This window comes from Lipophrys pholis, assembly GCF_963383615.2.
Source record: "Lipophrys pholis genome assembly, chromosome: 2".
Lineage (NCBI taxonomy): Eukaryota > Metazoa > Chordata > Actinopteri > Blenniiformes > Blenniidae > Lipophrys > Lipophrys pholis.
In genome coordinates this window covers 17,728,739-17,743,804 of record NC_137636.1, presented here as the reverse complement: position 1 = coordinate 17,743,804, position 15,066 = coordinate 17,728,739, and the positions used below count along the sequence as shown (strand labels likewise).

The window sequence follows — 15,066 nt, the reverse complement described above, 5'->3', positions numbered from 1 at the left end:
AGGCATCAGGACATTTGGGGGGAAGAGGCAGACACTGGTGAAACTCTCGTGTCTGTGCATTGAGCCTCACGTTCAAGAAAAGAAGGTCTTATCGAAAAATTGGGGGGAGAGAGGTGATGACTGAGGGGCAAGGAGAGGATAGAGTAATACAATTTGGGGTATAAAGGGAGATATCGGAGGACAAGTCATTTGGCAGAAATAGAAAATCGTGAGCAGTTTCATATCTATGTCCTCCAGAAACCTGTGCTCTGTAAAACATAGATTTCTCTAAAATTGAAGAAAAAAATGATTTTGTTTTCCCCACAGACAGCTTTGACACTTTGGAACGATTTCTCCTAGTTTTCTGCACAGACTAGAGGGAACACAATTCTTTCAATGTTTTCTTGCGAAAGTGATTTTAATTTTAGAGGAGTTATTGGTTTTCTCTCACTCTCTCTCTCTTGCTCTCCCTCGCAGGCCATTCAATTAAACTCAATAAAAATAAACTACACTGGCTTGACTGTACGTTGACATACAGTGTAAGCAAGGCGAGAGGAATTACTTATGTATATGAAGGTTAAACTGTACATATTGCAAATTTATCATGACTTTTGTTTGTTTTGCATACTTTTGTTGCTGTCTTTTTCAACGTGTCTTTGACACAACCAGATACACATAGTGATAACAACATACAGTTGCTCAATCCCCCGCCCCCAACCCTCCCCCCCTTTTTACAAAGGCCTAATCCTTTCCTGTCTTCCCAGCAACTTCCTGTGGTGACCCCGGTGTACCCCCGAATGCGGTCATGTCTGGAACCCACAGTTGGACATATGGTTCAGTACTGCAGTACTCTTGTCTGCCTGGTGGGCTTCTGGTTGGCAATGCTACTCGCCACTGTCAGGAGGACGGCACCTGGAGTGGAGCGCCACCATACTGCACCGGTAAAGTTGAATTATTTAATAGAACTTTATGTATGATTACTTAGATGTCCAGTGCGGCATGTCAAAGACATGTACAGTATGCGCACTGATGTACAATCATGCCTTTTCAGATCAGCTAAACAAATTGACAGATAAGTTAAATGGCTTTCATTATATATCGCTTTTCCTACTTGAGCAGTCTCCAAAGCACTTTACATTGTTGACCACGTTCACCCATTCACACACATTCACACACCAATGGAGGGGGCTGCCACGCAAGGCGCTCAATCCATCTCTTGGGAGCAGATAGGGAATCAAACCTGCAACCTTCCAATTGAGAGACGACCCGCTCTACCAACTGATGCACAGCCGCCATGTTGACTATTACAAGAAAGAAATCCACTGGTTACACTTCTTGAAATTAACAAGGATGTTTTCAAAAGGTTGTGTCTTTTCTGACTGGCACACTGGCTCAGTAGTCTTCCATCACCCTAATGCAAGTCATTGAAATCATGTTGTTTAATTTAGGAATAAAATAGCAAATAGCACAAGTGAGTATCAAAGATACAAGGAGTCATTAATGCAAATTTTATTGTTGACTGTGGGAATCCCGATTTTCTTTAGATGTACTGTACACACATTGAAATAACACCATAGATAGATAGATAGATAGATAGATAGATAGATAGATAGATAGATAGATAGATAGATAGATAGATAGATAGATAGATAGATAGATAGATAGATAGATGATGGATAAACACGAAAATAGAAAAGTTTAGTGCCAACTCAAAATTGAGAAGATTACTTTGGTAAAGTAGCATTGAATCAATCAATGAATGAATGAATGAATGAATGAATGAACAAATGAATGAATGAATGAAGCTTTCTTTCGAACATACAAATAGAAAGAAAAAAGAAAGAAAAGAGAAACATTTAAATTTAAATTGGTAAAACAAAAAAAACCCAATGAATTCATCATTCGTGTTCAAAATGTTCAAATGTTCAAATGTACTTTACAAAAGTAAATATATTATACTCCATTTATATTAAATAAAAATGAACAATATTTTTGATAGATATTTTTCCACACTGTTCTTTTATTTTGCTTTATTGTCATAAATGTGAGAATCAGTAAAACAAAGACAAAAAAAAAAAAGAATGAGTAAACCTATTAATTATATCAATGATGGCAGGCACTATTCCAGGTTGCCTTCTAATCCTATTAGTAATTTGATCCCCCACCTCACCCTGTCCATGTGGGAAAGAGTGCTCTAACATGACATTGAACCCCAGGTTGTGCCAGAGAGAGCGCGAGGACCCTGTAATGCAGCTGTCGGCTGTGTGTGTGTGTGCATGACATTGTGCATAAAGGTTGAATGTGATGGGTTATGTAATGTTGTTTTAAGACCACCAAAATGCTAAAATACACTATGAATATCATATCATATCATATCATATCATATCCAAATTAAAACTGCTGAACAACAATAACCTGAAAGATGTCACAGATTAAGTAACAGCTTAACTGGTGTTCCCAGTTTTGTGACTGGGCAAAACCTAAAATTGGTTCACTTGTCAAAAAGTAGCGTCATCACATCTGGAATAACAAGACAGAGTGAGGCCACTCAGATAAGTCAGTAATGAAGACGTCTTTCGTTAGCTTCGGCGTGACATGCTGCACGATGTCACCTGTGGTCTGCTCCTGTGCTAAATAACTGCTTCTAACTATAAATGACAGATGTGATTGACAGACAGAGTTTTTATGTTTCACTTGTTTTTCTTGATTGTGCAGCAGATTTAGTTTTCATTTTGAATCAGTGGGTATCAACTACTGTGTTGAGGTAATGACAGCACGAAACCTGAAAGTGGTCATTATTTCACTTATATTAACTGGATTCCAGTTTATACTGTAGCATCCAGCTCCACTTGGCTGAGTGTTTTAATTTCCACTTTTCCAAACACGAATGTCAAAACTAGAGGAGACGTTATAATTCAAAATGAGTTTATCAATTTATTGAGGGGCAAATTGCAACAAGCTGTTTCTGCCACTGATTATGAGCAGCCCGACTTTTCAACTTTATGAAATCCAACAAGTCTTGAACATGTTGCTTTCTCTTGCCCATCTGTTCCACAGAATTCCCCATGAAGAAGACACACTGAGGAGGAATTTAATTTATGTTTTTGAACTAAATTATCCTTGTGAATTGGAGGCTATTCTGCCTTGTACTGAACAGTTATGTCACCAGCTGGCAATAATGCTTTGGCAAGTAATCCCGACAAAAATGTGTAAATACATTAAATATAAAAGCCGAAAATTGCTATCAAAATGGACACTAATATGTTCCTTACTTCAAGTTGTGGAAACTGTACTTGTACTGTTTATAACCTGCGTTGAGCTTCATGTGCACAGAGCACACAGGAACATAGAGGTAGAGGAGTCCTGGTTTACCTCCCAGGTTGTAAGTGCTGCTCTACAGCAGGCTTACGCAGATCCCACAACAGCAGAACTGATCATTTCCAAACTCAGCATCAACTGTCTCAACAGCTGAAATGCAATAAACTTACTCTGCTGGCCTCAAAACAGAACACTCAGCAGGGTAGAATCCATCCTGCAGCTGAAGACCTCATTGAGATGCAAGACGCTGCATTTGGAGCTCCAGCCTGTTAAACTCACAAATCCCCACCGATGGAATTTAAGCTGCTAAAATTGTGACACGCTCAGTGCCTTTAATGCTAGAACAATTTGGTATAGCCTAAATGCAAAGAGCTGTTCTACAAAGTTTGCGTGTATGGGTATGTGCCTGCATGCATGAGTGTGTGTGTGTGTGTGTGTGTGTGTGTGTGTGTGTGTGTCACTGTCAGGAAAAAACTGCTGAGGGAAAAAAAAACCTCCATCGTTGCAATTTCTGCCACGCAAATGCTTTTAAGTCGATATAGTTGACCTCTCGTATGAATGCATGCATACATTTTTAGCAAAGCGATCCCGGTGAGAGACAATCTCTTACCACTGTATTTTCATATTTACTTATTCTAGCCACTGAAACATTCCAGATGACAGAAAGACACATGCATTTTAAAAGTTTATCTTTTTGAAAGATATTCATATTTCCATGCAAACTGGTGTAGTTTAATGTGTTTCTGTGTGCGTCACATCAGTGAGGACTGTGTGGGGGGCACTCGGTTGTTTTAGTGGTGTGCAAGTGTCAACCGTCGGTACACTCTGGTACATTAACTTTACGTCTTCCTTCTTGCTTTAGGTGTAAGTGCTGGAATCTGCGGGGACCCAGGAATCCCTCCCCACGGTGCCCGCCTGGGAGGGGAAGAATTCAAAACCAAGAGCCTTCTGCGTTTTAGCTGCGAGGCAGGGTACAATCTGATTGGCTCAGCTGAGAGAACCTGCCTACACAACAGCACCTGGAGCGGCACACAGCCTGTCTGTCAAGGTAGGACATGTGCCAGTGATGGTTTAGCTGAATCAATTTGTGAAAGCATGAAAGGTTGACCTGTGAAAGATCATTATGAAAGCATGCAAAGTCCACAGTGCAGAAGTGCAGTACACACTTCAAACAACACACAGACAACCTTCATTTTTCTGTCACATTACCGGGTATTGTGGTATTGAGCAATGAAGTAGATACATTTTCGCCTGTCGATATAGACATTTGCACGTTGCACACTGTGTTCTATTTATAAGAATTTTTTATTGACCCTGTTTTATCGTAAAAGGTTGCTGCTTGCTTCATACAAGGGACTTGGATGCGACAACACAGCATCATGCTGATCTGTCTGTTCTGAAAATATCCTACATTTTGATAGCGAGTCATCCCTGTCTCATTTCAGGTTACCTTTGGGTCCCAACCCAGATTCTATAAAACACTGCTGTAAAAATAAACATTGCTATAAAAATGAGCTTGTACAAATTGTGCATATACTCACAGTGCATTTGTGGGATATAGACTTAATTATTTAGCAGTTTGTGTGAAAATAAATCATCACACTCACAATTTTGAACCATCTAATATCTTCTATGGATAATAAAGTAGGGCCATATTACTCTGCATGCCAATTAAAATAAGATAAATCAATACCTCATGAACCAGAACTTAAACTGAATGTAAGTTTGATTAAGTTTCATAGCTAAGTTCATGGTATTCATATCGAAATAAATTGAGCTCTAATGTGACTTCTCATTTTTCATGTGACTTTTCATGCACTAACTACTGTGGTCTAAGATGTTGCAGCAACGGAAAAATAAACAATTTATAGGGCTGTTTTGCTGTAAGTGGTAATTTAATGTATTCAGAAATTCATAATTGTAACTCCACAGGCAGCTTTTAAATTCACATAATGAAACAAGTTTATGGAACAAACACTTTGAGGAGAAAAAAAATCAGGAGTTTCAACTTGCTGTTTGTCCATATATGTGCATGTTTATATTTGTGTGTCCCACATACAAACGATTGAAGTGTGTCACTTCTCACTGACTGAGCTGGGTCTTCTGCAGCACTGTGCTAATAAAGTGCATCCTATACAACAGCAGTTTTCAGAGACACTCCTGAAACCCACGGGAATTTTCGGCAAAATTAAAGTGGGTCCCCGTCGCGCTGTAGAGACACTGGGATCTTAAGCTGCAACCTGCACTGCCTCCCCTATTCCCACGTAAGACATTTTGGCTGAAAAAAACACTGCTGACATGAACTCCACTGTTTTCTGAAGCAGATTTTTAGATTCACTTAAATATATGAGCTGTTTGTGGAGGAAGAGGCTAGGTAGAAGAAGTATGACTCATACAGTAGGAGTGCTTACTCTGCATTTTTGTGTGGATGTAATAGATCAGGTCATCAGCAGTGTACCAAAAAAGAACCATGGAAACAATAAAGGCCTTTAAAACTAGGTCACATGTGTATGTTGATTTTAGATAAATATTAACAATTTAAAAGATGAATTTGTATTTTAATAAAGATTAAATTGAGCTTTGTGGCCTTTGACCTCAAATTACTTCGACACCCCAATCTGTTGAGGTTTATAGGTAACAAGGTGACAGATTAAGAGTTAAAACCAACAAGAAAACCCCTCACAGTTTCAAGAAACATCAGTTACAAATCCGATTTCTAAGTTTGTCAAAAAGAAGTTAATATTAGCCACACAGCAAAATCTAAATGATTAAAATGAGGTGCATCCTATTGAATAAAGTTTCAATATAATGGATGCAATGACAGCGTTAACAGGTGTGCAAACCTAATACTTGCAGTATAATAACTGGTAGCTGTGTATTATCAGACGTCACTAGGATGAAGAAAAGATTGGGCAGTAATTTGGAAATCAGTGCAGGCGAATTGTGAATACCTATTCAATCAGAATAAACTGTCTGTGAGAGAATACCGAAATGGCAGGTGTAGCCGGTAATTCTCAGACCTCCATCAATTCAGAACTTTCTTGAAATTTATCCCAACAAAAATGTTGGTTAGGTTTTATACCATTAGGATGTTCAGTTTAGATCATTTTGTCATATTTTATGTCAGATCTGTCGGAATTTTCAAAAATAACAGTATGAGGACAGCTTAAAAATCTATCATATGGAGTACACAGTGTTTAATATAATACAGATGTATACTACATAATGTGTATTATGTGTTTAAAAACATATCTTTACAATTGGTTTCACCTGTCAGATGTTAGTGGTACAATATGCTGTCCTGGGTAATTACCTTTACATGAATACCCAGGTAGGTGCACAAACAAAACAGTCAAAATGCTCGATCAGATTGAAGGTGCTGGGCACTCCTCTTACCTCCACTCTTGTTGGTTTATCTGTGCCTATCACAGAAACCTAGGGAAGTCGTCACTGGATGAACGCAACAAACACACAAATTGGATGCATTTTCTGATGTGCGTTTTATCTTTTTTACTTCAACTGCCAAAATGAACAAGATGCTCCTGAAAGTAACATTATTACACAGCATCCTAAAATGTTTATAGCTACTCATAATGAGGTGTTTTTTTTCTTGCCAGCAATTAGGAATTTAATTCATTCTTGTGTAAAAAGTTCTGTCCAAAAAGTAATTTAGGAAAAAACTAAACTAGAAAACAAGGAACAACCTTGAGTTTAACAACTAGTACGTTAAGTCTTATGCACAGTGAAGATAGTGTATGACTTTGGTACAAATAAGGTCTAGATTTGACTATTTTCTCGTTTGCACTAAACAATAAACCTCAAAATGTGCACACACACACACATCTGGGGTGTGTGCCTGTTTGTGCGCCAGTGTCTAAGTTTGTGTAATACTAATTATTTATGTCTGTCCACAGTTGTTTTTCATTAAGCTAATAGTGGTTAAAAGCTGATTCAGAAAGGGTGAGACATCTATCACTGAGACACAAACACAAAGAAATCCATACACACTAACAGACACACGCACAAAGGAAAACTGTTCCTCCCAACACATGAACGCACGCACGCACGCACGCACGCACACACACACACACACACACACACACTCACACACACACACACACACACACACACACACATTCATCAAAAACTGTAAGCTCGACATTTTTGAAAGTACAGTCATGCTACACTCTTTGACAAGTCTATGCGCGCACGCACGCACACACACACACACACACACACACACACACACACACACACACACACACACACACACACACACACACACACACACACACACACACACACACACACACACACACAGAAAGAAAGAGCTTTGACAAGGCTTTTAAGGACTCTAACTAATGTATCCCATCAATAGGTGTCTGATTGTTAAGGGCCGTCAGCCGTCATGATCTTATTAGTGAAATGTGCCGTGGTTGGTTGCTAATTCCTGACGGCTCTGTTAATGTGCTGTGTCAGCAAACTAAAGATCAATGGATCACTCGTTAGGACTCGTAGTCCTTTCGTGACTGAATTCATGTGGCCTCTCTAGACAGGTTTTTATTACAACCAACAATATAAGCACTGAACAAACAAACAAAAACAAACAATGGACTTGTCTGAAAACCCTTAATGGTTGAGGTTCCCCTCAATAAAGAGGAAGGAAAGATTTTAGACGATTAAAAAAAAGCCCTACTTGACTTAATTGAATCATTAGAAGAGAAAGCGTTCAAGCAGTTGTGAATATTAAAGCTTAGAAATGTGGGAATGAGGTCATATTTGACTGGGTCACTCCAACTTAAACAAACTAGTGCACTTGCTCTCTGCAGTGAAAGTGAAGAAGCTGTCATGTGAAGCAAAAAAGTGGACCGAGACCCCTGGAGAAGCCTCTGAACAGACTGGTTTGATTGTAGTCTGAACACGGCACTTAAGAGACCACAAACACAGGAAGGGACTGCCTTTGGAAGCACCAGCTTCATGTAGGATATTTCTCTTGGTGTGTGGAAAAAAAAGGAATTCCTGCCGTGTTTTGACTCCTTTATATATTTTACAAGAAACAGTGAGCCCTCAGCTGGCAAAAAAATAACACAGTAATCCCACAAGTGCAGTTTTTTTGGGAGGTTATTGAAAACATATTTTAATATGTTTTCATTTGAATTCTTATGGTTGATTGACCACAATGCCACAAAGGATGAAAATTGACTATGACACAATTTTCTATACTTTCTTCTCTTTTGTTGTCAAACAGAAATTGGACCACAGTGGTGAACAAAGTCCTTTTGGACGCTACAATGTCAAACACTATGTGGAGAGCTATGTGGAATTACAATTATGTTTTCTTTCTGTTCCTTCCCTGGGATTGTGTTCTCCCACAGATAACTCCAGAAGGATGTTGTCCACAAGAACTAACTGATAATTAGCTTCACATCCCTGCTGTATGACAAAAGTCCCCCCCCCCCCCCCCCCAACACACACACACACACACACACACACACACACACACACACACACACACACACACACACATCCAATTGTTCAGTGCTACAAACCAAACACAACATGCTTTATTTTCCAAACAATAGGCAACACCAGGTAGCACCCTGTCTCTGTGCATTTTACGACTTAAGTGCTACTTTGGCAGTGACCGTTGGCGCAGCAGATACATTACCAGCTTCCTGTTAGCCCTGAGCACACGATGATACTGTACATCTGCCATTCAGGGCTGGGAATCAGTCCAACAACCTTAAGTCATCAATCAGGATCACTACCTCAAGGACATACTTTATGTTGTTTCCGGCTGACTCCAGTGATAATTTCATTATTGCGGCCCACAGCTGATCAGGCCTGAGTGACGGGAAGGCAGCACCACTCATGCTGATATGATCGCCGTGGTTAATTAATACTGATTGGTATTTCCTCATTTCTCAGCGGTGTCGTGTGGTAACCCTGGCACCCCGGCACACGGCAGAATCGTCTTCAGTGATGGCATCACCTTTGGCAGTTCAGTGGCCTATGCCTGCTGGGAAGGCTTCAAAACATCAGGCCTGACCACCAGACACTGCACAACAAATGGGACGTGGACTGGACAACCCCCTGATTGTACAGGTAGAATTGCGCTGCCCTTTTATTACTGCTGGCAGCATGGGATGTGGTCAATATTATGATAACTTGGCAAATGTTGAGCAGGATACATCATGGCGTTCCTCAGTGGTGGTAGTAGTACATACAAAGCAGTGCTTTTGAAGTAAAGGCTTTAAGAGTAGTATGAATTTTGCATGAACTGGGCAAACAGCTGCTGTGCAAGTTTATCACGGCACAAGGTTAAGTTTGTTGTGTCTGAGGGTTTAACTTATAAAGTCTAACAGAGGCCGACAGACGTTTGGGGGAAGAAAGAAGATGGGAGGTGGATGAAATGAAGTAGGCATAAACTTAAGGAAGAGCTTTTGTGAGAGAGCTCAGTAGGAAGCAGAGAAGTGAAAAATAATCAGCATCTGTTGAAAGTGTGGTAAACCTAAGATATATATAAAAAAAAAAAAAGTGGATTGAAGAAGATTGATGTGTCCAGAAGTTGCACGGCCTGATGTCTGGCTACACTGTCGAAGTCTTTCTGGAATATTCCCATCTGAAAAATACTTGTACAGACAGTATGATTTCCTTTATTACCTGTCTCTCCTTTAGTGATCAGCTGTGGAGACCCTGGGCCAGTAGCAAATGGGATCTATCTGGGAAATGAGTTTAACTTCAATCACACGGTGACCTACCGCTGTAACCCGGGTCACCTCATGGACCCATCTGGACGCAGCATTCTGCGCTGCACTAAAGAAGGAACCTGGAACCAAACCAAGCCAAGCTGTAAAGGTATGAGGAGAATAAACTACTGCAAATAGATACTTAAGAATGTCTTTTCTTTACCCCTCAGGTTTTAGAATACATTTTTCAGTTTAAGTCACATATTAATATTTCAGCTATATGAAATGTTTTTGGGAGCCTCATAGTGGTAGCTCTGTCACACCTCATTGTTAGAATATGTCAGGTTTCAGTCTTGGCTTAGTGGCCTTTCTGTGTGGTTTGCATGTTCTTCTTAACCATGCATGAAGTTTTCTTGGTACCTGATTTCCTACAACACAAAATCATGTGAGTCAGCAGGACTGTCTGTCTCTCTGTGTTTGCCCTGTTATGGACTGGCAACCTGTCGAGAGTGTATCCTGCCGTCACCCAGAGTGGATGGATGGATGGATGGATGGATGGATGGATGGATGGATGGATGGATGGATGGATGGATGGATGGATGGATGGATGGATGGATGGATGGACGGACGGACGGACGGACAGTTTCATGTGGGATAAGGATACCCTGATATTGTCTCCAAAGTTGTCCAAATATTTGATAATTAATGCAATCTGAGGTATATCACAGGTTGGGTTTTTATTGAGAGCGTTCTTTGAGAAAGTAGTACAGTTCATAAATAAAAAAAAGAACGGTAATAAAACCAGATATAAAATTTTTTTGTCTATTTAAGTAAAGTCAGGCGTGGCAGAGGCTTGAGCTGAACATTTGAGACTTGAGGATATACAGTGGTTCCTAATGTGGAGATTTATGATTAATTTAGCAAGTGTTTGTTTTGGAATAACACAAAGCTTTTCCAAAGTATGATTAATTTCAGCAGAACAAACTGGAAAAACAATTATACTCATGCGATAGTTGTGGGTTGTTGATTTTTCCACGCTGTCACAATTTAGTACACCATAAACTAGCCTGGAAGTAAAAATTGTTTTAAGGCTCAGGATAATAAGAAAGTTCTTATAATGTTAGTGTACAATGAACAAAGTTGAGAATAGTTATCAGTAAAGAGCTGTGAGATTGCAGTAAAAAAAAAAAAAAAGCTTCACCAAAACAAGTGACAATTTAAGTAAGAAAAATAGCACTCCCATTCAGTGTTGCATGCTAAAATAACAGATAGTGGCTTCAACAGTACATTAGAAGGGTAAGTTTAGGCCAGGGGAAAATTATCATTGCTCTTTACAATAACAGAGTGTTAAATCAGGGTTTATTTCCTGAAACCATTCTGTTTTTTTCCACAAACACAAAAGGGATAATAAAAAAGAATGCATTAAAATGAAATGAGTCAGAGTTTTACAACAGCCCATATTTAGAGTTTAGACTATGATACTCAACAACAGTAAAAGGGAACGTTTCCTGAGATCCTCCCTGCCGCTTCTTCCCACAAACAGAAAATCTCCTGCTGGCTCCAGCAGTTGCAGGGGCTTTGAACTGAGATGAAAAAAAAACTGAGAAAGCAGGCAGAGAGGCTACCGAGCGGGAGCCGGAGAGAGATGCAGAGAGGGAAAACAGAAGGGTAAAAGATACTGTAGGTGATAGAGGAAAAGACTCGGGCACAAAATTGAAAAGTGAAAATTAGAGGTTTAGCGGAAGAACGGAAAAGAAAGGGAGAGCTAGACGTAGGAAACAACAAGCTCTTTGTTTCTCCTATCTATCCCTCTTTGCCCTTCTTCTCGCCTCACTTTCTTCCTCCTCTTTAGGCTCTATTTCATGTTTTTGTCCAGCACCCTCAGCATTCATTTGATCCTGTTTGGGGACAACAGCTTTCTCACTCACAGACACAGGGAAATGTATTGAACGAGGGAGCTGTAAACCATCAAACTGTGGCTTCACAGGCAAAATGAATCAAGCGAGACTTAGAGGGAGAGGTTGAGTAAGGGAAGGAATGATGAGGAATGAGAGAAGGGAGAGGGGGAAAGAAAGACTAGTGGCTTTAAAGGCGGGGTGACGAGGAGGAAGGACCGAAAGGATGAGGAGGTGTATTGGAAGAAAACAAAACAGAGAGGGACACAAGGAACACACAATGAGTAATGCAGAGATTAAGACAGAAAGAAAGCAGAGGGTGGGAAAGTAAAAAGAGATAGTTAACCAAGGGAGTGAAAAAGGGGAGAAAGTGATGAGCCATTGTTGGACCTACAAGGAGAAGGCAATAGCAATGCAAGTGAGAGAGGAAACAAGTGATGGGAGAAACAAAGAGAGGCAAATCAATACCTGCCCCCAAACCTGTAAACACATAGTGAGAAAAGGGATGAAGCCCATAAAAAGTGTTCGATGAAGTGCACCAAAAGAAATATGCCTAAAAGACAAAGAGGGGAGGAGGGAGGGAGAAGGGGAGGATCAGTAATGGTGTGAGAAGAAGGCCAAAAAGTAGAGGAAGAGGATGAAAGAGACTGGAGCGGGGACAGAAGGATGAGGGCTTGCAGAGAAAAACCGAACAAGCACTAGAAGGGAAGAGTGCAACAAAAGGTATGTAAAAGGAAAGGAAGCAAAGGACTCGGGTGTAAGGAAGTGTGGAGACGTGAGAGGAATGAGGATAGGAGCAGGGAAAGGAGGCAGTGACTAAAGGAAGAGCGGAGGTGTGTTTGTAAGCAGGGATGAGAGTTACTTGTCTTCCTTTGGGTTGTGAAACCAGCCCGGCATATTTACAACAGGGGAACAACGCAAAGTAGAAATAAAAGAGTTCAGAAACCTTCAATTACAGGCACAAGTGTTCTTTGGGCATCAGAGACCTACCGAAATATTCTTCTGGAATAAAAACTGCTGGAGTCAATATAAGTGTGTTCGTCTATTTTTAGACAGCTGGAGTTTGTTCCCTGACAACAAAGTTGTTTTTGGGGGTGAGGAAAATACCCATTCAGTGATTAATTTCAATCCCCATTAGCTTCTGGCTAGCTACTAGCTATTGTTCCTGGAGTCACCCAGGAATAAAATGATGGACTGCATGCTTTAAGAAACTGGCACCGACTTGTGTGCAGGTGTGTAGATTTATAAATAGGACTGAGAACCAACAGAACACATTGTGGAAATGAGAGAAATTATATGGGAAGATGAAACAGATTTTGGAAGATGACTTCGGGGAGAGGCAATGCTTCTTTGAGACACTGGTGACATATTAAACCAGAATTATTCAGCTGATTAGCTTGCTGAAAGTATCTGTGGTTGCCTAGAAACAACAATTTTACCAACGAAAGGTATTTCTTTCTGTAGTTCAAAAAGTACTTTGAGTCAATTGTGCTTTGATTCTGCATCAGAGAGACTGATCCCATTGCCATGGAGAACAAGAAGAAAAAAGACAGAATTCTAAAAAAGATTTTTGAAAAAAAGTAATTAATTAATTTCAAAAAATATTGTGTAATGTGGATAATGCTGGGTCCCCTTTATATACAGGGTGTACGTGTTGTTTGCGTGCGTGTCTGTTTGCATATTTCATGCTGCCATTTTCTCTCTGCGTATGCTTTGCGCACTCTGTATATCATGATAGCAGAGTGAATGGAGCATGAAACCATCTGTCTCCTGGTTAGATGAGAATTACACTGACTTTATTAGATGTTTGAAACCATGCAGATGGTTATCATTATCTTGGGGAGTGAGGCACATTCACGCCCAGAGATGTTTATCAGGGTGTTGTGAAGCTATGTGCGCAGACATCCAAGCATGTGAAATTACACGTCCAGGTATGAGCACACAGCGAGCTGCTTGGAATCTTGTCAAGGCGCTTTAACCTCATCATGCATAAACAACACGCTGTGAAATTATCTCAGATTAAATCTGCCGTCAGTAACAGATACTTTTTTAATGCATACTAATCGATTTGATCTGTTGGACAGTTTGGAATCAGCATTGGTTATGTACACGAGCAGTCGCTGGTTTTTAAATAGCTGTGGGTTTGTGGTGGACCATTAGTGTTACATTAGATAAGAAACTGTCTCACATATTACTGAGGACATAAAGGAAATTAAATTTGAGTCCCTGTGCCTTTGTTTGAATGTATACTTCATCAAAGTTACAACGTGTCATCATGTCCAATGGCATTGAATACCTTTCATCCTATTTGCATACATTGCTTTATTGTTTCATTTTATTGTACTTCAAATGTGACTCCAAACAGAGGTCACTAGAGAGAGAGAGAGAGAGAGAGAGAGAGAGAGAGAGAGAGAGAGAGAGAGAGAGAGAGAGAGATTTCTATTCTACAGCATCTTGTGAGTCATACCTCACAAAAACACTTCAAATGAGCAAAAGCTATCGATTACATTTTTTATTAAAAATGGAAGGTTTAAAGAGCTATCTTAAGAAGGCACTGATTAAGAAACAATGAGGCTATGAATTTACGTTTTTGAATGACCTTTTTAGAGAGATGTTGGACTCAAGACGTATACTTTGTTATCCTAAAATTAGGACATCTACAGAATATCACTGGGTTTAGGTAGTTTTGAGTTCTTCTGATACCTCCTAAAACACTGTATTTCTGACAAATTAATGCTGAATTTATTATTCTAGTCATTTTTGAAAAATCTGCATTCACCCATAACTCCCAGTGTAAGGGCAACCATTTGAAAAGAAGTTGTTGCTTTGTGAATAACACCAGCAGTTAAGTTTGCAAATTTGAGAAAAACGATGTGCCACAGTGATTTGTAATCGTTGCAGTGGAAACTAAAATGCCTTAACTGGAAATCCAAGGCCCCAGTGGTGATGTTGAAGCTCTCAGCCCATATGGTAACTGTATTTTGGTTGTTTTCAAAAGTTATTTAAATGTGGTGACTGAGGTCATCTGCTGCTAAAGGACAATACATATATATGTGCTGTTGGTGCTCACAGCCATCTGCAGCCTTTGTTATGTATTGTTTGTGACTTCATGTAGCTCCTCCCTTCTGGAAATCTTCAGCCATATTGACCCTAAACCTTTCTCCGCTGCTGTCTGCTGAACTCAA

General features: G+C 39.9%; 1 protein-coding gene across 1 annotated transcript in view; it reads left to right on the top strand.

Moving 5' to 3' along the window:
- LOC308106645 (CUB and sushi domain-containing protein 1-like) overlaps nucleotides 1–15,066 on the top strand; it is a gene marked incomplete at both ends in the record, with an annotated part of 411,609 nt that overhangs the window by 379,822 nt on the left and 16,721 nt on the right. Inside the window, 4 exons of the mRNA XM_080458503.1 lie at nucleotides 744–920; nucleotides 4,160–4,345; nucleotides 9,226–9,402; nucleotides 9,976–10,155. Coding sequence (XP_080314629.1) covers nucleotides 744–920; nucleotides 4,160–4,345; nucleotides 9,226–9,402; nucleotides 9,976–10,155 — 720 coding nt within the window. The remainder of the gene's footprint in view (nucleotides 1–743; nucleotides 921–4,159; nucleotides 4,346–9,225; nucleotides 9,403–9,975; nucleotides 10,156–15,066) is intronic.